This window comes from Neolamprologus multifasciatus, chromosome 14 (genome assembly GCF_963576455.1).
Source record: "Neolamprologus multifasciatus chromosome 14, fNeoMul1.2, whole genome shotgun sequence".
Taxonomy (NCBI): Eukaryota; Metazoa; Chordata; class Actinopteri; order Cichliformes; family Cichlidae; genus Neolamprologus; species Neolamprologus multifasciatus.
The window spans coordinates 18,193,414-18,216,809 of NC_140452.1; the positions used below are offsets into that span (position 1 = coordinate 18,193,414).

The window sequence follows — 23,396 nt, forward strand, 5'->3', positions numbered from 1 at the left end:
AGACTCAAACAAACTAGGCCTCAGCTGGAGAATATCAAAATGACACCATTATCTGGTAGAGAGCCCAAAGCTGTGACAGTAATTATGCACTTTGAATATGTGAGAGTGGAAGACATTACGACCTGGTTGTCTTTCAAATGTACGGTGAAGAGAGGTTTGGACTTAAAAGACGAAGACGGAATTAGAACTGGAGCATATCGTTTTTACTTCCACCTGCATAGAGATGAGACCTCTGGTGATTTGATCCATCTGCCCCCAATTATTCAATTGGGGGCAATCAGAGGATATGTTTTCTACCCAGGGCAACCAAAAACATGCCGTAAATGTGGCGGTAATGACCATTTAGCCGCAGTGTGAGAAAATGTAGTCTGCAAAAACTGTAACAGTGAAGAGCACACTACAACTGAATGTCCTTTCCCACGGAAATGTAATCTTTGCGGGGGTGAAGGACATACCTTTAGGGCATGCCCCCAATCTTACGCAAATAAAGCGAAAAGAACTCATCAACAGCAATTAGAGGAGATACCAAGTTTAATTGGAGGAAGTCTGCCAGCTGTTGAAGATGTGATTAACAATCAAGTCAATGGCTGTGTCCCATTTCAGGGTCTGCACGCTTGAAGTACGCGCACTACGCCTACTACATACGGTGCGTACTATAAGTACGAGAAGTGCGGAAGTGAGAGGCTTGTGAAATGGGACGGTCTAGCCTTCGTCGCGCTGTTCAGGTTGCCTAGCAACCATGATACTAACCGCGAGAAACGTTACATACAGCTTTGTGTGACAGAAATGAAGGAGAAAAATGTTTTGTTGGTCAATCATTTTTGTCATGACATCACTTTGATTAGTTGAGTATCTGAGGCTGTATAATATATATATATATATATATATATTAGGGGTGCAACGATACTCGTATCGATATTGAACCGTTCGATACAGTGCTTTCGGTTCGGTACGCATATGTATCGAACAATACAACATTTTTAATTTATTTTATCAACTTTCCTTCTGACGGTGCTGTCTGTGTTGAGCGCTCAGTGGATCTGCGCTCGACAGTGCAGCCTAGGCGGAGTAGTCGAACACAGATTCACTGAGCAAAGGGCAAGCTAGCTAGACAGAAGGTAAGCTCGTTGCAACATGGCAAATTGAACCTCCCCCACCCTCATTCAGATCTGGCGTCTGGAACTACTTTGGTCTTCATGTGACGTATGACCCTGAAGGTAAGCACGTCATGGACTAAAGTAAAACAGTATGTCAGATGTGCCACGCAATGCTCAATTACATGAGTGGGAACTAGTGTGTTAGCGCAGTTAGCTCGTTAATGTGTTGACGCTGTCCAGCCCCACACACGGGGCGATCCGCGGTAGCTCGTTAACGGAGATTTGTTGTGGCGTTAACCTCATTTCAGATTAAGGCTGACAGCACTAGTGGGAACACAACGAATATGACTGCACATTTACCAGATAGCATCCTAGTGCAAAGACAAGTGGAAGCAGACAAAAACAACAAGCACGCATACAAACTTTACCCGAGTCATTTAGACAGCCGTTAGCACATGATTCTCCTTATGGGGATCTGATATGTTTAATATGCTGCTGAGAATATAGCCCAGAAGAAGCGTATAGTATAGCTTTTATTTTGGAAAGAGACACTTCTCTGTAATAAACTCTCTTTTCCAAAGATGAGTGATTCCTCAATCAGATACAGGGCTCGCAAAATCGCTAGCCCGACGTCCCGGGGCTAGCGATTTTTCCAGTCGGGCTGCCCTGCTCTGCTCGTCGGCCTATCGTAGGAAGGAAAAATATATGTCAATGCTTTTGCATTCTTTCGGAAATGTAGCTGGGTAATTATGTCATTGGCATCGGTGAGCCACTGTCAATATGTGACATATTGAAATCGCGTTTGAATTTGTGCTTGTTTTTTGCTTTCACTTTGCAATCGCGCGAACTGTGTATAGAGAGCGACAGCACTGATTGGTGAGTGATGATAATTTGCGCACCAATTCCTCTGACATCGTCTTATCAATCGTTAGCTTACTATGCAAACATGACAAGTGAAATCTCCCGCAGCAAGCTTAAACATGTGAGAGGTTGATCGCAGAGAATCGCTGAGTGTTATGTGAGTGCGTGTGTAAAAGCAGCAAGATATATATTTTAGTTCTGCTGAGCCAAATAAGACAGGTCAGGGTGAAGAAGTGACAGCCAAAGAAAAGCTTACCACAAAACGGAAAAGTTATGACAAATCAGACTATAAGGCAAAAAGAAAGTGCAGCTTTATGGTTTCATGGACAAAAGAATTTCTGTGGCTGCAATATGACGAGCTAAATAACCAGGTCTACACATAAGTGGTCCGCAGGTACGCATTCGCTGTCAAAATAAAAAACGCGCACAAGATAAGAAGTTGCAACGCGTGTTTGCGTACATAAGATTTTCAGGAGGAGGACAGACATTTGTTTAGAACTCTTAAAGATGTCGAAGAAGCAAGCTCCTTTAAGCAATTACTTTGGTGTTCCTCCACCTCCAAAGAAATGTCAGGAGTCCGAACCACAAAAGAAGCGCGTATTCTCGGAAAAGTGGTTGCAGGAGGTGAGCTGGCTTCAAACAAATGATGAACGCACAGAGATGTGGTGCAGAATGTGCCGTGAAAATTTAATAAATGACAAATTAATAAAATGGCATGAACATTTTTTTGTGTATCGAAAAAATATCGAACCGTGACACCAAAGTATCGAACCGAACCAAACCGTGAATTTTGTGTATCGTTGCACCCCTAATATATATATATATATATATATATATATATATATATATATATCACTGACTTTCAGCTTGTTGTGTTTGTGGATATATGACTGACTTTAATTATCCATAAAATCATCAGATTCTCTGTAAGATTAAGGTCGACTATATGTATATTTAGAAGTAGAGGCTTTAAAACCAAGTTAATGCTGAAAGTACAAACATCAGTAATGTCACATAACTCTGCCGACATGTAGCCAATAGTAATGTTTTAATGTTCATTATTAAACATTCGCACATAAATAAGTGACGTCATGTTCAGTACTTACTTTTGACAGTTCACTCTTCGGCCGCTCCCTTCTGCCGTATTTTGCGGCAAAATTATCCACACCCACCGCCGCGCTATGAATTGTGGGATATATGGGACCACGAAGCGTGCACCGGACCACGCTTGATATTTGGGGAAATCGACGGCGCATTAGGAGTATGCGTTTGAAGTACACTTCGAATTGGGACAGCCGTCGTCGCGTGGCGGTGACGTAATCGCACTTAAAATGTGTACTTCAAGCGTGCAGACCCTGAAATGGGACACAGCGATTGAGTTCCAGCAGGAAGAGGTTGAGGATCAAACAACCTTCAGCTGGGGTGGGGAACAAGCTGAAGTGCCCTCCCCCCCCCTCCCAAGTGATTACCAATGAGGACTTAACGACGGAGGAGAAGGAAGAATTTCAAATAGAAACAGAGCCTAAGACACAGGAGGAGACCCAGGAGGAGATGGCCGTGCGCTCAGGTATTCATACCATTTCACAGCCGTCGACATCCCAAGAGTGCCGAGACATGCTTGATTACATGTTTTCGGAGATTTCAACGTTGCAATCAAACCAAACTATCACCCTAGAAGAGGGAGGGTTTTCATTACCAGCTTGTGACATTGAAGATAACATAACAATTATTCCCAAATTGTCACCACAAGTAAACGTAACTGTAGTGCTGACATCACAAAAACGACAGATAAACACTTCAACAGAGTCGTCTACGGGGAACTTGGATTCAGAAATTCAGGACCAAATAGACTCCTTGTCAATACCTGTACTTGAAGAACAAAGACAGATATCTACCCAGGGAGTTGTTCAGGAAAGCCAGCAGGAAAGTAATGATGTGAGTGCTCCGATTACGGTATGGCTCCCACGGAAAAAGAAAAAGAAGAAGGTAAAACCATAGCAAGAGACTTAATTAATAAAAGCCAGAGTGTAAAGATTCCCCCTATTTAGTAATAACATAAACTCCTTTCATGTATCGACGATCAATACAAGAGGGTTGAATGATGCAGTGAAGTGTCAATCTGTCTTTAATGTATTACATGAAACGGGTGGGGACATTTGCCTTCTTCAAGAATGTGCCCTTCCCTTTATGGACAATTACACAAAGTTTGCAAAACGATGGACATATGGCCAATCCTTTTGGTCAGGGGATAACCAAAATCGGATGTCAGGTGTAGGTTTTTTGATTAATAATAAAACTATTAACATAGAAAATGTGGAGGTAGTGGTGGATGGAAGAGCCTTATGTATAGATGTAGAAAAAAATGGGAGTAAACTTAGGATTATTAATGTCTATGGACATACAGAGTTGAAAGAACGGACGGCATTATTTCAAATATTACAACCTTTTCTTTGTAATAGAAGACAGATAATAATGGGTGGGGATTTTAATTGTACACCAGAAACAAGTGGAATCCAGGGGGCGGCTTCAACAGTTAAGAAAGATTCAAGTACTTGTGCATTAGATAATTTGATTAAAGACGGTAATTTGAAAGACGTGTTTAGATTGCTTAACCCGTCAGACCCAGGATATACCTGGTCTAATAATAAGTCCTTTTCACGGATTGATTTTTTGTTTGCCAGTGAAGGCTTAATACCCCTGTCATGTAAAGTGGAACCAGTACCTTTTTCTGATCACCATAAGGTCATGTGTGGATTTAGTATTCAATCTTCCGTTCAGTCGGCCCCAGGGCCATGGAAACTAAACCTGAATCTATTGAAGGACAGGAAGGTTACGGGAAGGTATAAACTTGAATTACAACAATGGGTCTCCCTACAACCACTATATGAATCTGTAGGGGAATGGTGGGAGAGTATAAAGATTAGGACCCAAGTATTTTTTAGTCTTGAAGGGAAAAGGCGGGCAAAGAGGAGGAGACAATGGTTATTGAGAAAGCAAGCAAAATTACAAAGGTTTTACAACCTCCTGAATTTGGGCTTTGATGTTAGTGAAGAGATTATGAATCTGAAAAAAGAAATGATGGTAGTTTTAAATGAGAAAAGCAAGGGAGTATTAATACGGAGTAGGGTAAAACATGTGGAAGAAAATGAAAAATGTACGAGATATTTTTTTAAAAAATTGTATAAATCTAAACCTGCTATTGACAGCCTGATTAATGAAGAAGGGTAGTACATTCTTTTTATACCAACTTGTATAAAGAACAAAATATTGATGAGGCAATTGTAGAATCCTTTCTCTCTAAGTTAACACAAAAATTGGATCCAGAAGATAGTATAAATTTAGATGAAGTTATAACACAAGAGGAAATCGCAAGAGCTATGGAAAGTATGCAAGATAACAAGTCATCAGGTATGGATGGCTTACCTAAGGAATACCATCAGGCCTTTTGGGAACAACTTAGCTCTTTGTTGTGCAAGGTTTATAAAGAAGCGTGGGATAAAGGTGTATGGTCAACGTCCATGAATACAGGAGTGATTTCCCTGTTATGGAAAAAGGGTTCTAAAAAAGATTTGAGAAATTGGAGACCCCTGACATTGTTAGGGGTAGATATCAAGATTTTAGCAAAAGCCCTTTTTTTTCGTTTACCTAAGTTAGTTGGAGTGGAACAAACATGTGGGATACAAGGACGTAAGATGACGGATAGTTTAGCGATTATAAGGGATAGCTACCTTTACAGCCATGAGCGGAATATCCCCCTTTGTGGGTTAAGCTTGGATTTAGAAAAAGCCTTTGACAACGTCAGTCATGCCTTTCTGATGAAAGTCCTAGATAAATTAGGATTTGGAGAAGTTTTTCGGAGATGGATTCGGGTGTTGTATTCTGGTTGTAGTAGTGTTGTGAATGTGAATGGTGTACAGACTACTACAGTTGCAGTGAAAGCTGGAGTAAGGCAGGGATGCCCGTTATCTCCCACCTTATTTATATTAGTGATGGAGCCATTAGCGTGTGCATTAAGAACTAATGAGCTAATTAAAGGGTTGACCCCACCGGGTAGCGGAGGGTTGGAAATTAAATTTTCCATGTATATGGATGATATAACTCTGCTGCTTACGGACAATAAGCCGATTGAAGTAAGTTTGGCAGTTTGTGAAGCTTTTTCAGCAGCTTCAGGGATGAAAATTAATAAAGAGAAGAGTGAGGTGATTTATTTTAAGTGGTGGGAGATTAAAGAAAAAAGGGAATTGCAAGAAAAATCGGAAACGTTGAAGATTTTAGGGGTGGAAATAGGAGAAAATATGCAAATTAAGAATTGGAATTCAAAATTACAAAAAATACAAGGGAAACTGTGGAACTGGAAAGATAGGGAACTCTCCTTTATAGGTAAGGTTCTGGTGCTAAAAGCTGAAGTAATGGCCTCTATAGCATTTTTGGCAACGACGTTGCCAATCCCTTACGAAATATTAATATCATTGAGGAAGGCTATGTTTTATTTCCTTTGGGGAGGTCAACATGAGAGGGCAAAGAGAGAAATTATGTATAAGCCAGTAGGGAAAGGGGGGAGAGCAGTACCAGAAATAGAGTCCAAGTGCAATGCGATGTTTATCACCCCAATTTTTAAGGCATGTTTTAGTGACCCTAAAGATAAGATTTGGCCATATTTTACTAGGTTTTGGGTGGGTTGGAAAGTGTTACAGGCGTGGGGTGTGCGCCCCCCCCTTAACGTGCCCTTCTCTGAACAATATCCTGTAATTTACAAAGTAGCGAGTCGTTTGTTAAAACGGTTTCCGACTAAGATTACATCCCAGGAGATAACACGTGCAACTATAGAGGATATATTGTTTCCAACAGTTAGTATGTCACCGATAGGACAATTACGTGAAATCCACACTAAAATGGCTTGGGGTAATGTAAATAATAAATTTCTGCTAAACTCCCATAAGGACTTAGCGTGGCAAGCTGCCCAAGAATGTCTGCCGACAAGGGCTTTTTTGAAAAAGAGGGAGTGCACGAGGAGTGCACAGTGCCCAAGAAAGCGGTGTGGAGAAGACGAGACAATTAAACATATATTTTGGGAATGTTTCTTTGCAAAAAAAGTGTGGGGCCTATTAAGACAATGGTTGAAAGATCTAAGTAAAGAAGAGTTGACATATGAAATTATAATGTATGGTTTTTTGAAAACAACTTTGGAGAAAGGGGAAACATGTTGGTGGATAGTGGTGAATTGTGTAAAAGATGCTTTGTGGAGAGCGAGAAACATCTGTGTATTTAAAAAGTATGAAATATCGGAAAGAGTTGTAATCAACAGCACGATTAGTTTGTTGAAGGATTATATTATAAGAATCTCCTTAGGGGAAAGTGAAGAGAACAAAAGAAAGATGTGGAAAGTACCAAGAAAATATTTGAACATTTGTATGTAAAATAATGTGAGAGTAATAGTCATTGTTTTGACCACTTTTGTTTTTGTTTTTCCCTTTGTGGGTTTCCCCATTTGGGTTTTTGATTTCCGATGTATCTTTGTTTATTTTTTTATGAATGAATTGATGTAATTTTGGTTTTGAACAATAAAACTCTTTGAAAATTGAAAATTGGTTCACCCAGGGCGAGGCTCAGCCATTGCATTCTGGTTGTGCTGACTCCTACGCTTGGGGATGATCTGTGATTGGTCAAAAGTGTAGCGTGAAAGGAGAGGCTTGTGATTGGTGGAAAATGTGCAATGAAGAAGTCTTCTTTTATTCATTCGGTCTGTTGTCTGTTTTTTCTTTATCAGGTGATGTTTCCAGCTCCTTTATCCCACCTGACGCCTGGACTGCTGTCTGTGATCTTCAGCATGATCACAATGTGTTATTTATGTATTTTGACTGGTTTACAATGACAGGACAGTAAGCATTATCAGTGTATATTCCAATAAAAGCATCTAGTTTTTACTCCAACATCGATGAGGATTTTCTTTTGGCTCTTTTGAACCAACAGGTTTGAAAGTCTCCTGAAATTAAGCGCAATTAAAAATCAATTCCTTTCTTTTCTTCTGTGATTATTATGTGCAATGACTAGCCATAAGAGGAGTCTTTTAGGTTCTCCTGAAGAGACAATGTAATTGTTTTACTTTTCTACTGGTAAAATCTGAAGGATTATTCATGCCATGACACTGTCATTTACAGACAGGCAAGAAATTAAAGGCATGCCCTGAACTCTTGACCCCTACACAGAGAGACATTGTTGCACTTTGCTGCCATGTTAGGGTTCACTTGTCAAAGGTAAAAGAGTTGTAAAATCATTACAAAGTTGCTATGAGAGATTATGTTTGTCCTGTGACAAATAGACTGAGTAGTTGATTATGAAAATGGCGTGATCATACACCGTGGCTTTCACAGTCACCTGATGTCAACCAAGACTCTGACAAAGCTCTGTTAATGTTTCCTAATCAATTCCAGGATACGCTGAAGTTGTTGCGGAGGCATGTGTTGTACAAATACTTCCAAAACTTGTCTTTGCCTGCTTGTACACATTGCTTCTTTGGTTCAGGTCTGTTATGTGTTTCTACATAGTTGTGTCTTCTAAACATATTGGCAGAGAATAACTTAATAAGAAAAAAAAATACAAAACACATGTCTAAGGCAGATTAAAGCCCAACTTAGGCATTCATTAAGTAAATCCACAACTCACTGTTACTGTATCACAGGACACTTTATTAAAGGGGATGAATACAGGCAAACAGCACTGCAGGATAGTCAATCAGTGAACTGAACTACAAAAAGTCAAAAGTGCCCATCAGGTAGGCTGGAATCATACACGTTACCATCAACAATATAATTGCGAATGTTACACATACTTAAAAAAAAGTTTACAACGAGCGAGACGTACTGACAATAGCCAAACACGGGTAAATGTGTAGTAAATGGCAGTGCGGTAAATCTGCCTAGTATGATATTAAATACACTTACTACTTCATATATCTCAGATCGTTTGTAACGAGCCACGGAAAGCAGTTGTAGCCACTGAAAAGACTAGAAATGGGCGTAATACGTTAGATGTCGGCTAGCGCGCGGCTAACATTTACCACAAAGAAAAAGGGTTAAACACGTTATTCAGCGTCGTGTAATTTCCGCTAAATCCAGACTCTGTAACTTAACGTAAACACAGAAGAAATGCCAGTTTCCATTAAAAAAATAGCGGAGTTGCCGGCTTCTTCGCTCTTCCGCTTCGTGTTGTTGTCGTTTTGGTGACGCAACTTCCGTCGAGCAGACGATTGGTCGTCTACAGTGGGATTCGGCGCTCCTATTGGCCCGAGTCTACAGTGTCTACGCTCACCGTAGACTCCGGGCCAATGAAAACGACGTAACCGTCTACAGTCAGCGTAGACTTTGCACTACCGTAGACTCGAGTGTGACGCTTATTTTGAGCTAAATACTTCTAATTTATTTTCCCAAACCACGCGGAGCCGCACTATAAGGACTAAAGAGCCGCAGGTTGCCGACCCCTGGTCTAGTCAATAGCGGTTTTTGACACGGTCGGTTTTTGCCACCACGATGCCGGGGGGGGGGGGGCATCGGGAAAAAAAATTAGCTGCCCCGACGTCATGCCAGGCACCGATCGGCTTTCTGACACTCATTTGCTGGGGGGTAAAGGCGAGGTACGCTTGCGGCACAGGGAGGAGAGGACGGGGCGGCGGGGGATTCTCTGGCTGGCTGGAGCAGCATCTGATAACCAACTCGCAAAATAAAACAAAAATTCAAAACAAAACAAAACAAACAACAACAAAGATGAAAACACCAGACACATGATGAAATGCTAGGTAAACCTTTGTGAGTGTGTGTGTGCGCGAGAGATAGAGAGAGAGGTGGGGTGGGGGGGGAGACTCTCTAGCCACTATTCTGAGCTAAAAAAAAAAAAAAAAGTGAGCGCACGTAAAGGAGCAAGTCTAGACTTGTACCTGCAAATTCTGCAAGCTTGCATTTTGAGGAGAAATTAAAAAGAATTTTATTTGAGCCAAGAAAAGCTAAATTTGAGTGAACAAAATTCATTACTGCGTGCAAAAAATGTATTTTACTGTCTGATATTATCCACACACACACACACACACAATAGCAACCCCTCCAGCTGAGTTTTTGCATTTGCGCTTGCTCTCAATGTGTTGTCCCATCTGTATCTGGAAGTCCCAAAGACAACACAGAGGCACTAATCATGGCAGTACAGGAACAAGCCCTGAGCAAAAGAGCCATAGAAGCTGGAGTCTACCACACCAGGCAAGACCCCAGGTGCAGGCTGTGTAAAGATGCCACTGAGACAATCCGCCACATAACAGTAGGGTGCAAGATGCCCACAGACAGGGCATACATAGGACGCCATAACCAAGTCGCCAGCATAGCATACGGGAACATCTGTGCAGAGCATGGCCTGGAAGTCCTGAGGTCAAAACAGGACACGGGTGGTTGTGAATGACCAAACTAAGAGCCTGTGGGACTTCCAGATACAGACAGACAAACTGGTGATGGCTATGAACCGGACACAGTAGTGGTAGACAAGCAGAGGACCCAAGCTTGAAGAAGGGGTAAGCAGGGGCAAGAGGGGAATTTTTAATTCATGTAATTTACATCCATATCTATATGTTTATATAGTTCTCTCTCTCTGTCATGTTCTCCCCTTGCCTGTGTTGGTTTTCTTCGGGTACTCTGGCTTCCTCCCACAGTCCAAAGAAATGTAGTTAGTGGTGTTAGGTTGATTGGTGATTCCAAATTGCCTGTACAAGTAAATGCAAATTGTTGTCTGTCTCTCTGCGTTAGCCCTGCGTCAGGCTGGTGATCTGTCCAGGGTGTAGCCTGCCTCTATGGTAGCTGGGATAGGTTTCAGATATAGGTATATAAGATGTATCACATACCTCTATAGATAGGTAAAGGAACCATTCCACTTTCCATTTATTCCGGTTTGACTTTAAATGAAATCTCTATACATATTTTACATTTGTGTGCCATACATTAGTCTATGCTGTTTAAAAACAACAACAAAAAAATGAAAAAACTATTAATTGTGTTCGACTTTGTGGTTTTGTTCATGTGATATGGACAGTTTGTGTGTTTATTTTTGCCCGTCTTTGTACATCCACAGCACTGAACCAAACACACATCTCTGTGGGTCATCATGTTACAATCCAAAGGAAAGTCAGTGCTGTGAGAGAAATCAAAAGCCTCACTGGTTCTGTGCCTCAGGTAACACCGTCTCCATGTTTGTTTTGACATTTATCTACTTTATCTGTTAGTTACTAGTTGATGTGACTTGGCACCACAGGGTGATCTTAACTATACAGCTTCAATAGCAGTTAGAGCTTTTTGGTATCTTGTGTGTATCAGTGTGAAAGCAAAGAAGTTCAACAAAATACTAAACTAATAATGTAAATCTAAAATGATATTAAAATAAGAAATGGTGCCATTTTCACTCATTTTGAAGTCATAAACCTTAAACAGTTCTAAAAGACGGGGACAGGAGCACATATACCTTTGTACTCCTTTTTTTGATTATGCTGTGCCCTACGAATTTTCCGTCTGTGATGGTTCTCGAGCCAGCTTTGTACTCTTTTACTACCATGTAATCTATTATAAAGAATACCCAGTCATGCCCAGTCATTGTCTAACATGAAAAAAAGACATCTGCATGGCAGCAAGTTCTTCCAAATCCTCGATTTATTTTTCAGTAATAACAAGGCTTTCATCATGCAAGTTTCTCAAGCCCCACACCCTAACAAATGGTTTGATGCTTTAACTCAAGAAAGAGCAGTATTTCATGCCACAAACAGAGTTCAACAAAATGTAAAACATTTGTTGTTATAGGCAGACAATTAGCCAATAACAAACCCTGCTGAAAATAAGGCAAAAAAAAAAAAAAAAAAATGTAGGAGGAAGCAACAGTAAAGGCTGTGAATAAAGCCACAGAGACAAATGACTGAACGATTTGACTAAAAAACAGAATGTTGCAAAGAGTTGTTTCTGTCTGACTTACTTCCCAGGTTGCCCTCAGATAAATCCAGACAGTGAACTAAATTTCTTTATGCTTACCGACAATGAAGTATGTGTCATCATACTTTGAGACGGTTGAGAAGTCTGTCTTGCGAGGATCACGTCATGGGAAATGCAGGTGACACATGAAAGCCTGGCTACTCAAAACCTGTTTAAAAAAGGTTGTAAACAAGGCTACATGTATCGTTTTGTTTTTTTTTTCCCCGTTCTTGATGGATACAGACATCTAAATTTTTAGTAGCAACTGGTGTGAAGATAACATGTTTTAATGCAAATGTTGTCATGTGCAGCATTACTATAGGGCTGAACTGAGAAAAAGTGATAAGTAATCCTGGTATTGTGAACAACCACAATTGATCACACAGCTTCCGGCTTCTTGTGCCATCCAGTAGAACAATAAAGCTTTTTAATGAATAAAGAGCAAGTGAAATTAAAAGAGAGAAGGTGAGAGAGACAAATTTAGAAAAAAAAGCAAGTATGTTTTTTTTGTTTTGTAACTACGGAAATGACTCATTAGATGAGCAACATCTTTTGGATAAAACTAGCTCCCATAAACTGCAAACTCACACTCCAAAAAGGATGTTAGCCCAACAACACATGGCAAACTGCAGCTCGTTTGTTAAAAATATTTCTGGAGATCTGAATGGGTTCATTAACTTTGTTGTACTGCTATATCTTGTTATCTTTATGACATGTTGTTGAACCAGAAAGTCACCCAACTCTTTGTTTCACTTATTCCCTCCACTTTACCACAGTTTTGCCCTCACTCTGATTTTTGCACATTTGGCTTCACATGCCATCAGGGTTCTTTTTTCTGACAGGTAATTCCTCTGTGCATCGCTTACCCTTTGCAGATGGAGACAATAAACTTATGTCTATTAAAGAGGGTATCTGAAACTCAAGCAGTAAGTGTGCGAAACAGGGAATGTGTATATTTTCTTCTCTCTCAAACCCCCTGAGTCATATTTTCCACATATTATTTATCTCAACAAGTTTTTATTGCAACTCCTCTCTTCTTTCCACCTTTCTGACCCTCACATCCCTCTATTTAGGTCTAAGCAAGATGACACCAACTGTGTATAACCCACGCACACAAGTCTGTTGTGGTGGATGTGTATCTGCGTGGAAGCCTTGGATAGATCAAGTAATGGACTAATTGCTTTACTTTTATTCTGGCTGCTTAGCTGGAAGAGTTTTAATTTTTACTTTTTAATGCAAAGGTTAACAATTTGCATCATTTTAAATGAGCTAATGTACACACATTCATTTCAGTATTAAATTCTATTAAAAGAACACTTGAATCTGGAGCACTGACAGGAATGGTACAGAATGATCCCAGAAGAAAAAAAAGAGCATTTTCTATGCAAGTTTGATTAGAGAGCTCTGAGTTCCACCCTGCTCCTTTTATACAGTAAACAAGGGTATTTACGATCTGATGTCTAAAGGTCATCTAAAGGCATAGGTAGCAGTTACAAGTAATGCAAAAGTATGTGTGTGTGTGTGTGTGTGTGATATTGTGTATGTGATATTGTGTGTGTGTGTGTGTGTGTGTGTGTGTGTGTGTGTGTGTGGGATATCACCTATGTGCATTTGAATGTGTAGAGGAAAAGCCTGGTTTTGTCTGCATTGCTTCACACTTAAATTCATTACCTCTGATTCTTCCAGTGCTGTGGAGAGACGCCGTTTTAGATGTACTTAATGTAAAATTGTAACCCTTTTTCTTTGCTTTTAATATTACTGATTTTAATTTTTCATCTTTTTATTTTCCAAAACTAATACATTTATGTGTTCACCTATGTGCAATATAATTTTTAAGTTACAGAGACAGGTTGTGTCACAACGCTGCAATGTTACTGTATTATCTCTGATTCTTCCAGTGCTGTGGAGAGACGCCGTATGGCTCGGCACAATGTGGAGTTCTCTGTTGTAATAACACCTTGTACGAGGACAGAGACGATGGAGAGGAATGTTCAGAGATGGGTATTCCTTACAACCCGGCTAAAGGGACCATGTGTTGTTCTCACTTTCACGGCAGCCCAGGACAACACTGCTGTGGGACAGAAATTTACCAGCCTCATGCTGAGATCTGCTGCAATGGACACAGGTGTGTGTGTGTGTTCTTTTTAATGGTTTTAAACAATTGAATTTTTTTTAAAAATCACATTCATATTCACTGGTATTATATTTGCTTTTTTTGTTTACTCTTAAAAACACCCTCTACAGACAAAATTACAACGTCATTATGATAAGAGGAGCACCTCAATGTCAGCTGTATATATTTCATTTTGTTTAATATACTGGGATATTTGTAATTAGAGCTATTTGTTATATTTTTGTAACTCTGTCACTTTTTTGTTTTATTTGGTTTAGTTAGTTAGTTACTGTTCTTACTGTCATGGAACAACTGTGCCCACATAATCTCTCTGAGATTAATAAAGCAAATCATTTACGAGACAGGCAGACATTCCAGACATACCGAAGGTCTTTCCCACCTATTTTTCCTTTCAATGCACTGAGTTACTGAAAGAATTTCTCTGCCTCATCACTCGGAGTCTCTGTCTGGGCTTGGTGCTTTTTCAGTTTAAGTTCAATATTGAAACCTGTGCATGTGCATGCTTGTCATGACTCCAGTGTTCAATGAATGTACTTTCATATTCAGTAACTGCATTTATTGCAACATTCAATGTTTTGTATTGCCATATGGGCTGGAACCAGTGTTAATGTATGAATTATCATACAACTCAGTAGCTATTCATATCCAGGTCTCAGTTGCTGTTTTATGGTAGGCTTTGTAACAGTTGAACTTGCTGAATCTTGGCGGCTCGTAAGATGCAGTAACTATCAGAGCTTGTTTTCACGAATTTTGCTGCTAGTTGTGGCGATACCTAAATACCAAAAGAAGATCATATTTATTTTTATGTCTTTCTTTATTTGTTATGTGTCATATGTCAATGAGAGGAATGTTATAACAAAAAAAAAAAAAAATAAGTTAATGAACATTGCTCATTGCTTTTTAAAACATAATGCATTGTTTTTCCTTTTTTTAATCCTGGAGAAAATTATCTTATCAATATTTTGCATTACTTTCTAATGTGGCATTAGACCCATGATCATATAATTACTAGTTAAGAATACAAACCTTAAACTACAGAGCCATATAGACGCAGATCCAGCAACTCTGATGATGTTCTGTTTTTTCAGTGCACAAATGAAGACATTCTTTTATGCTAACATCTAGCAATACACATATAAACTAATGTAATTCGCCCTCTTATGAACATATTTATCACTCTTCTTATTTGATATTAATTTGTCCCTCTGTTTCCCAACCAGGCATCTCAAATCAGAAAACATTTACTGCTGTGGAGTCAAAGCCTACAACATTAAAGACCCAGAGATGAAGTGCTGTGCAGGAACACTGTACAATCTGACATCATTAGACAAGCATGGAGGGGATGCACAATGCTGTGGATCCATTCTGCAAAGGCCACAGGTAAAGTCAGTGACACAAATGGCAGCAACAAATCATTTTGTATTTTCTACTATTGTTATGCGCAATTCTGACAGGCTTCATCTTGCTCTTGTGGTCATTTTAAAAATGTTGTACAAAACATGATTTAGCTACTATAAAAGCTACTTTTGGCTACTCTCTTATTCACAAGGGATTATCACAGTGACTAGTATACCTTGGCAGATTTTTATGCCTTTTTGTGTGAAAAAATATGAAGGATAATGTTTAAAGAAAGGAAACTTATAACTGATAGAAAATGATAGGACAGGAGAAAAACCCTGAGGCAACCAGCAGGTCCATACCACTATGCAATTGAAGTATTATTTACTGAACAGAAGCTTTGTTTGAAGCTTTGTTTAACAGCATGTTAGAATGCATTTGGTCTCTGACTGTCTGTATTGTGCAGAGCTTAAAGACATATGCAAGGCAAGTTTATTTATATAGCACAATTCAACAACAAGGGGATGCTTTACAGAGACATTAAAAAACAAAAACAAATAAAAAGCATGATTTAAAATTGATAGAAAAAACAGTTGATAAAATCAGAACAGTAAATCAGTAGTTAAAATTTAAGCTTTGAAATTTAAGCTTAAAAGTGTGGATTTGGTGTTTTTATTCAAATGCAGCTGAGAATAGGTGAGTCTTCAACCTGGATTTAAATAAACTGACTGTTTCAGCTGATCTGAGGCTTTCTGTGAGTTTTTTCCAGATATATGGAGCAGAAAAGCTGAATGCAGCTTCTCCGTGTCTGGTTCTGACTCTGGGAACTGATAAAAAACGGATCCAGAAGACCTGAGGGATCTGGAAGGTTCATACTGGGTCAGAAGGTCACTGATGTATTTTGGTCCTAAACCATTCAGAGCTTGAGAACCTTGGGGAACTCCACATGTGATACTTGTCTGCTCAGATGTGAAGTTACTTATTGATACAAAGTATTTCCTGTTTTCTAAGTACGTTTTGAACCAGGTTAGTACAGTTCCTGAAAGACCTGCCCAGTTCTCCAGTCGTTTGAGTAATATGTTGTGGTCAACTGTATCAAATGCTGCACTGAGATCCAGTAAAACTAAGACTGACATTTTTCCACTGTCTGTATTCAGACATATGTCATTAAACACTTTGGTCAGAGCGGTTTCAGTGCTGTGGTTCTGTCTAAAACCTGACTGGAAGGCATCAAAGCAGTTATTCTGTGTTACGAAGTAATTGAGCTGTTGAGAAACTGCTTTTTCAATGATTAAAAATGGGAGATTTGAGATCAGCCTGTAGTTGTTCATTTGTGTCTTGTCAAGACTGTCCTTTTTCAGTATAGGTTTAATTACAGCAGTTTTTAGTGGTTCTGGAAACACACCTGACATTAAAGAACAGTTGACGATCTATAACAGGTCTGACTCCAAAGTCTTTGAGACCTTTTTGAGAAAACGTGTTGGCAGGACATCTAAACAGCAAGAGGAGGAGTTCAGTTAACCTAAGATGTCCTCCAGGTCTTTGCTGTTAATAGGGTGAAACTGTTTGATGGTGTTTAAACAGTTTTTTTGGTGGACACAGTACATATCCTGAATCTGCTGTTGATGTACCAATTACTGGTCTAATCTTTTGGATTTTTTTCTGTGAAGAATTTGGCAAAGTCATTGCAGGCCATGGTTGAGTGAAGTTCAGCTGCCACTGACACAGGAGGGTTTGTTAGCCTGTCAACTGTAGAAATTAAGACCCGAGCATTATGACTGTTTTTGGTGATGATGTCAGAGAAGTAGGACCTCCTTGCACTCCTCAGCTGTAAATTCTAATTGTGAAGTTTCTCTTTATAGATGTCATAATGAACCTGGAGGTTTGTTTTGTCTCCATCTGCGCTCAGCTTTCCTACACTCTCTTTTTTCATTTTTCACCAGTGTGGAGTTTCGCCATGGAGACTTTTTCCTTCCAGAGATAACCTTCACCTTAATGGGAGCAATAGTGTCCATTACATTTAACATTTTAGCATTGAAGCTATTGACGAGCTCATTGACATACAGATTGTTTTAAAGAAAAGAAGGATCTCAAATTTAAATACAGCTTATGTTGTACCATAACTATTATTATTAGGTTTTAAGCAGGTATATACTATAACTCAAGCAAGTCAAGGAAGTTTTTTTTTTACGACCATGTGTAAACATTTAGCTGACCTGTAGCAACATCTTACCATGAATGTGAGTTTGTGGACTGCCTGAATTAGCACAATGACTCAATGACTGCAAACGGTTGTGCTTTCATTAACCATAATTGATGATATATCTTCAAATCCAGGACATTTGCTGCTCAAGTGAGGACAAAGAGGTGCTGTACTCTGCCAAGACAGGGTTTAGCTGCTGTGGTCACCTCTACTATAACACCAGCCTGTGGTCATGCTGTGCTGGGAGGCTGAGATCGATCCATGAAGCAGGACAGGATCAGAGAAAGATGATAAAAGGTCTGTTTAGATGTTACACATTCTCTCTTACAAAGTAGGACTTAATTTCATGTCAATTTATCTTGATGGCACAACCTAGAGATCTCACTTTACCAATAATATGTCTATAATGTTCTTTTTTTTCAGAATCCAGAGTTCTATCTGTGAATAATTTGAATAAAGCTAATCTTTGCAGAGGTATTATAAAAACATATTGGTAAAAAAAAAAGATATTTATGAATTGATATGAATTTGTAGTGTAATATATTTGTGTATCTTTCTCCTTAGTGTACATTGGGGCTGTGGAAAGTGTCTCTCTGCAGAGTGTTGTGTTCAGGAATATTTTGAAGGTCTATGGGATGAAGGCCAAAGTGAAAGCTCTGCCTTTGCCCTACGTCCTGGAAACAAATGATCGCTGTAGCTATCCTAAACTGATTCCTGGGAAGACCTACTTCTTTAACAAAGACAATATTTTCACTGGTTTCATCGATGATTCTTTTCTGCAGCCACTCCATTTCATTATTTCCAAGTGTTCACCTAGGATCACCACTCACCGAAAATCAACAAATATGCCTTTTGTATACTGAGCACTCACACTAAAGCTGAGTGTATGCTGACACCAGCCCAGCAGCTAGACCCTGAACTTCAAAATGTAACAAAGGCAATAATGAACAGATAGGCTGGTAGCATTATAACCTTCACTCTAAATGTACATGTTTCTAAAGCAGATATATTGTGGGGATTACTTTGTCTTTGAGCTGGTTTTTAATTTTGCTCTCTGTAGCTTAAGATTCAAATCTAATTTTCAATATAAGGACTGTTTTTAATACTTTATGGAATCCTTAAAATGTCAATCCTTTCAGGACTGTATGAACTCTTTGGGACTTGTATATTGGACAATTGATAGGCATGCAGCTTTATGGCCAGATGAGGCCTGTTTCCTCATTGTTCCAAACAAAGCAGATAAATGATCTTGAGTTTATTCTATGTGTTGAATGTGGCTTTGATAGATTTACAGTGGCGCTCTCAATGTAAATCTATCAAACAGTGAACTTTCTTTTTAATATTCTGCTTTTTAAGCAGCCTTTAATTTATGCACCACAGAATAACTGTGGTGCATAAAGTAGATATTTGAAGCAATATTGATGCAACAGAGTTCAGTGGGGAGTCAATCTTTCATTATGTGAATTTATCGATGAAAATTATATCTGTAAAATGAAAATTAAACCAGCTTCATCTCAAAGAATAAATGAATTAACTTCCTATTGTGTTCACTATCTTCTATATTTGTTAATGACTGTAGTCACTTCATGATATAACCACACTTTGACTAGTTGACACAGAAGATAAAGTCTTAAAACAGATGTTAACCTTTCCCAAGACCAGACATTGGATATATCATATGACTCATTAAACTCATTAAGTTAGGACATTATAAAGTATAACTATTAAAGGTGCCACTAAAAGTCAAAAGATAGCCATAAACAGGAGGATATAGTTGATCAGTATATTTATATGTAAAATGGTCAATTTAATAGTTGCTCAGCCAGTCCACTCTGATCTAAAGTGGTGAACTGGCTACTGAAAGACCAGCATTACTCTTAGTTACTTATAGCTTGATCCTGCATAGATAGCTTCAGACTAATTTGGCCTACGTCAGGCCCCTAAACTGTACCTAGTTATATTCCAAGTCCATTGGGAGTTGCTATAACAGGTGTGGTGATTAGATACCTGGCCTGCAAGTATGCTCAGGCCCCAGTTTTTGCCAGAGTAGGTGGACATTCTTGGAGAGAGAGGTAGGACCAGGCGAGTCCTTTCATTCACTAGCTTAATCTGAACCCTGGATCGCCTGCTGGGTAATACTTGTAGATCAGAGATTAGGGCTTTTTAAACAGAGAGCCGATTCACACTTCCTGTATTGGGGTGCTGGTTCTGACAATCCACAAGATGATCTCCTATGGCAACCACTAAAACAAAGAGGATTAGCAACTACTTTCACATTTTAGTTAGAAATGCATGAAAAGGCAAATTCATTTTTAAATTTTTTTTGAAATGCAGTTTTCTGATTTTTTAGTTTTTTTTTGTTATTGTTGTGTCATCTCTGTCAACCAACTATTGAAATAGAATGACCATTTCTTTGTTAGTGGGCAAACTTTCCCTGACTGTAAGATTTTACGTTCAAAATTACATAAAACCAGACAGAGGAAAAAAAGTCAAAAACATCAACATCCAAGCAAGAAAAAACCCCAGCTTAGTCAGTCTAAATCACAGGTGTCGAACTCCAGGCCTCAAGGGCTGGTGTCCTGCAGGTTTTGGATGTAACCTTGATACAAGACAGCTGATTTAAAGGCTAAATTACCTCCTCAACATGTCTTGAAGTTCTCCAGAGGCCTGGTAATGAACTAATGAACTAGGGGGCGATTGTGGCTCAAGGGTTGACAGTTTGTCTTGTAATTGGAAGGTTGACGGTTCGAGCCCTGGCTTGGACAGTCTCGGTCGTTGTGTCCTTGGGCAAGACACTTCACCCGTTGCCTACTGGTGGTGGTCAGAGGGCCCCGGTGGCGCCAATGTCAGGCAGCCTCGCCTCTGTCAGTGCGCCCCAGGGTGGCTGTGGCTACAATGTAGCTTGCCATCACCAGTGTGTGAATGGGTGAGTGACTGATTGTGTAAAGCGCTTTGGGGTCCTTAGGGACAAGAAAAGTGCTTTACAAGTACAGTACATATTTGATTCAGGTGTGTTGACCCAGGGGGAGATCTAAAAATTGCAGGGCACCGACACCAATAAGTATAAACTCTTAATAGAGTTTATTTATTTCATTTTGTCAGTGTGGGGTTTTGCAGGCCTTAGTATACAAGACATCAAAGAATTAAAGCAGGGTAGAAGGGAGAGCCTTCAGTTTTCAGGCCCCTTTTCTGTGGAACCAGCTTCCAGTTTGGATTCGGGAGACAGACACTATCTCTACTTTTAAGATTAGGCTTAAAACTTTCCTTTTTGCTAAAGCATATAGTTAGGGCTGGATCAGGTGGCCCTGAATCTTCCCTTAGTTATGCTGCAATAGGTGGACTGCCAGGGGATTCCCATGATGCATTGAGTATTTCCCTTCACTCTCCTTTCTCACTCAGCATGTGTTAATAGACCTCTCTGCATTGAATCATACTTGGTTATTCATCTCTGGCTCTCTTCCACAGCATGTCCTTGTCCTGTCTTCTTTCTCTCACCCCAACCAGTTGCAGCAGATGGCCGCCCCTCCCTGAGCCTGGTTCTGCTGGAGGTTTCTTCCTGGTAAAAGGGAGTTTTTCTTTCCAACTGTCACCAAAGTGCTTGCTCATAGGGGGTCACTTGATTGTTGGACTGCAACTGTTGTTGTGATTTGGCCCTTATAAATAAAATTGAATTGAACTGAATTAAAGAGAGAGAGAAGGAGAGTGGCAGAAGACATGAAGCAAAGGGCCTTAAACTGAAATCAAATCCAGGTTGCTGCATTCAGCCTTGCAGCACATGTGTATTTGCACACTGTGTGATTTTTCTTTTCAATTTTAAATGTATTCCTCTTGAGTTTTTTAACACACAGGTCCCAGCCACAGATGGCTCCTGTAGTCGATTGTCTCTGAGATATTTCATTTGATTTTTCTCCAAATCCAAAGCTAACTTTACTTACTGGTACGTTATTTATAAATATGTATTTTCCAAGGAGAAATACACACAGAGCTGTTGCTAAATAAGTGCCAGATTCTTTCTTATCAAAAAAAGAGCAGTTTACTACCTTGTTTTGGTTACAGAGCATCTATAGAGCATAATGCTGGAAATCATATTTATTTATATTCAAACTGTGCACATATCCCGTTGTTGTATTGAGAGCCACTATCTCAGGTGCCTAATCTGGGACCATCAGGAGTGTGTGGGAGGTCCATAAAAAGAGAAGGTCCAGATTTAATCTCTTAGGTTTTAGGGGACTCCCAAACTAAAACATTATAGTTAAACTTGTGTTTGTTCTCTTTTGAAATATGAAGTTGGTTTTTTTTTTTTGTTTTTTTTTAGTGTGTGCTAAAATATGTTACTTTATGGAACAACTTGAATTTATCTTTTTTTCTAAAGTGCCAGATCCTCATTCATTTTGATGATAGAAATTTCCAGCTTTTATCTTTAATAGGTTTTTAGTTATCCGTGTAAAAATGTTGCCTTAGAAAAAATGGCCTGAAAGTAGGTTGATGGGCCATTAAAAAGAAAAAAATAACTGAAATCAAGTATTTTTCACAGATGGGTTCAAAGTGGGGGTAGTTCCTGTTTGTAGTGCAATAGACAGGCTGACAGATTCCTCCTATTAGTATATGTGAGACAAACATGTGTGTATGAATGAGAGAGAGCAAGGTGCAATGGTGAAGATGTAAGGAGCCCTTTATTTATTCCCTTTGTAAAGAGAAACACAGACAGAGCCGACGACTCCAGTAAATAACCATCTCTAAGATATTTTCATTTGAACCCATGTCCAAGTTAGTGTTCTCACTTAGCTGGAATTTTTTTTTTTTAAAGCTGGAAAGTTATTTGTAAATATGCATCTTCTAAGGAGAAGCACAGACAGTTGTTGTTTTTTCTTTGAAATTGCGCTCATGTCCCTGCTGTTGTTTTGACAGCCACTATCTAAACTGTTTAATCTGGGACCATCAGAGGTGTGTGGGAGGCCCAGAAAAAGAGAAAGTCCAGATTCAATCTATTATCTCAAACACTACTCCCAAAACTAACGGCAGATTGTTAAATTAGTGGCTGTTATCTAATGGAAAATGGGGTATTGGTGTTAGTTCGACAGCCCAGGGTTGTCATGTCCTCCAGTTGTCCTGTGCTGGCTCACTCTTTTTGTCATTCTCTTTCCTTTATTATTTTATCTCTTGCTCCCTCCATCTTTGGCAGTGTGTTTGTTAACACTCCTTGTATTTCCAATGGTTTCCCACCCTTGGAATAGGATACCTGGAATAAATGCACTCTTGTGTTGGTAATTATCTGTTTCCCTGCCTTCTACTTAAGAGGCAATGCCTGATCGTTGTTTGAAAAAATATTGAGTGAAGCTGTTTCCTTTACCTGTATGTTACTCTGTTTTTTCTCTGCAACGTTGTCTTACATTTTGTCCCTCTCTGACCCAGCATTTTGTTTTTCCTTGTGATATTTCTGTATTTTGGGTTATGTTTTGGTTCTTTAGTAGTCTTTAATTATGTTCCCTGTTTTGCTCCCTGATTATTTAGTATTTTCCCCTTGTGTCTTTGCCCTCTGTGTCTCCCTCTGTGTGTCTGTGTTTTGTTTTGTTTTTGTGGTGTGAGTTCTCGTACCGTGTTTCCCTTCGTGTTTTAAGTCTGTTATGTTTTCTGTCTGCATTTTCCCAGCCAGTCATGTCTGCCTCTCTCCCTTGTGCTCCTCTGTGTTCTTTCTTCCCCTCCAGCTTTGTCTTTTTGCTTCCTGTTTTACTTTGATAGTCTCCATCAGTGTCTGTCATGTTATGTTTGCTCTTCCC

The 23,396-nt window shown here is 39.4% G+C and overlaps 1 protein-coding gene across 4 annotated transcripts; it reads left to right on the plus strand.

The window, feature by feature from the left end:
* Window positions 1-8,344: 8,344 nt before the first annotated feature.
* On the plus strand, window positions 8,345-22,029 carry LOC146503904 (usherin-like). 4 transcript variants are annotated; one of them, XM_085130548.1, is made up of 7 exons: window positions 8,345-9,750; window positions 11,061-11,161; window positions 13,843-14,069; window positions 15,299-15,458; window positions 17,754-17,916; window positions 18,043-18,093; window positions 18,184-22,029. In XM_085130548.1, the coding sequence occupies exons 1-7, from the start codon at window positions 9,744-9,746 to the stop codon at window positions 18,480-18,482; spliced, it is 1,008 nt and encodes a 335-aa protein (XP_084986674.1). In that variant the 5' UTR covers window positions 8,345-9,743; the 3' UTR covers window positions 18,483-22,029. The 4 variants fall into 4 exon arrangements, with proteins under 4 accessions (XP_084986674.1, XP_084986675.1, XP_084986671.1 ...); XM_085130545.1 differs by lacking the exon at window positions 8,345-9,750 and adding an exon at window positions 13,018-13,109 and having other exon boundaries at window positions 9,807-11,161; XM_085130546.1 differs by lacking the exon at window positions 8,345-9,750 and adding an exon at window positions 9,809-10,506 and having other exon boundaries at window positions 11,061-13,109.
* Window positions 22,030-23,396: the final 1,367 nt, after the last annotated feature.

Bases quoted from the DNA above. Each gene is read 5' to 3' on its own strand.
- LOC146503904 (XM_085130545.1), top strand. From the start codon at position 11,014: ATGGACAGTTTGTGTGTTTATTTTTGCCCGTCTTTGTACATCCACAGC. The intron at 11,162-13,017 runs GTAACACCGTCT...CCCTCTATTTAG, and splicing joins TCACTGGTTCTGTGCCTCAG to GTCTAAGCAAGATGACACCA. The intron at 14,070-15,298 runs GTGTGTGTGTGT...TTTCCCAACCAG, and splicing joins ATCTGCTGCAATGGACACAG to GCATCTCAAATCAGAAAACA.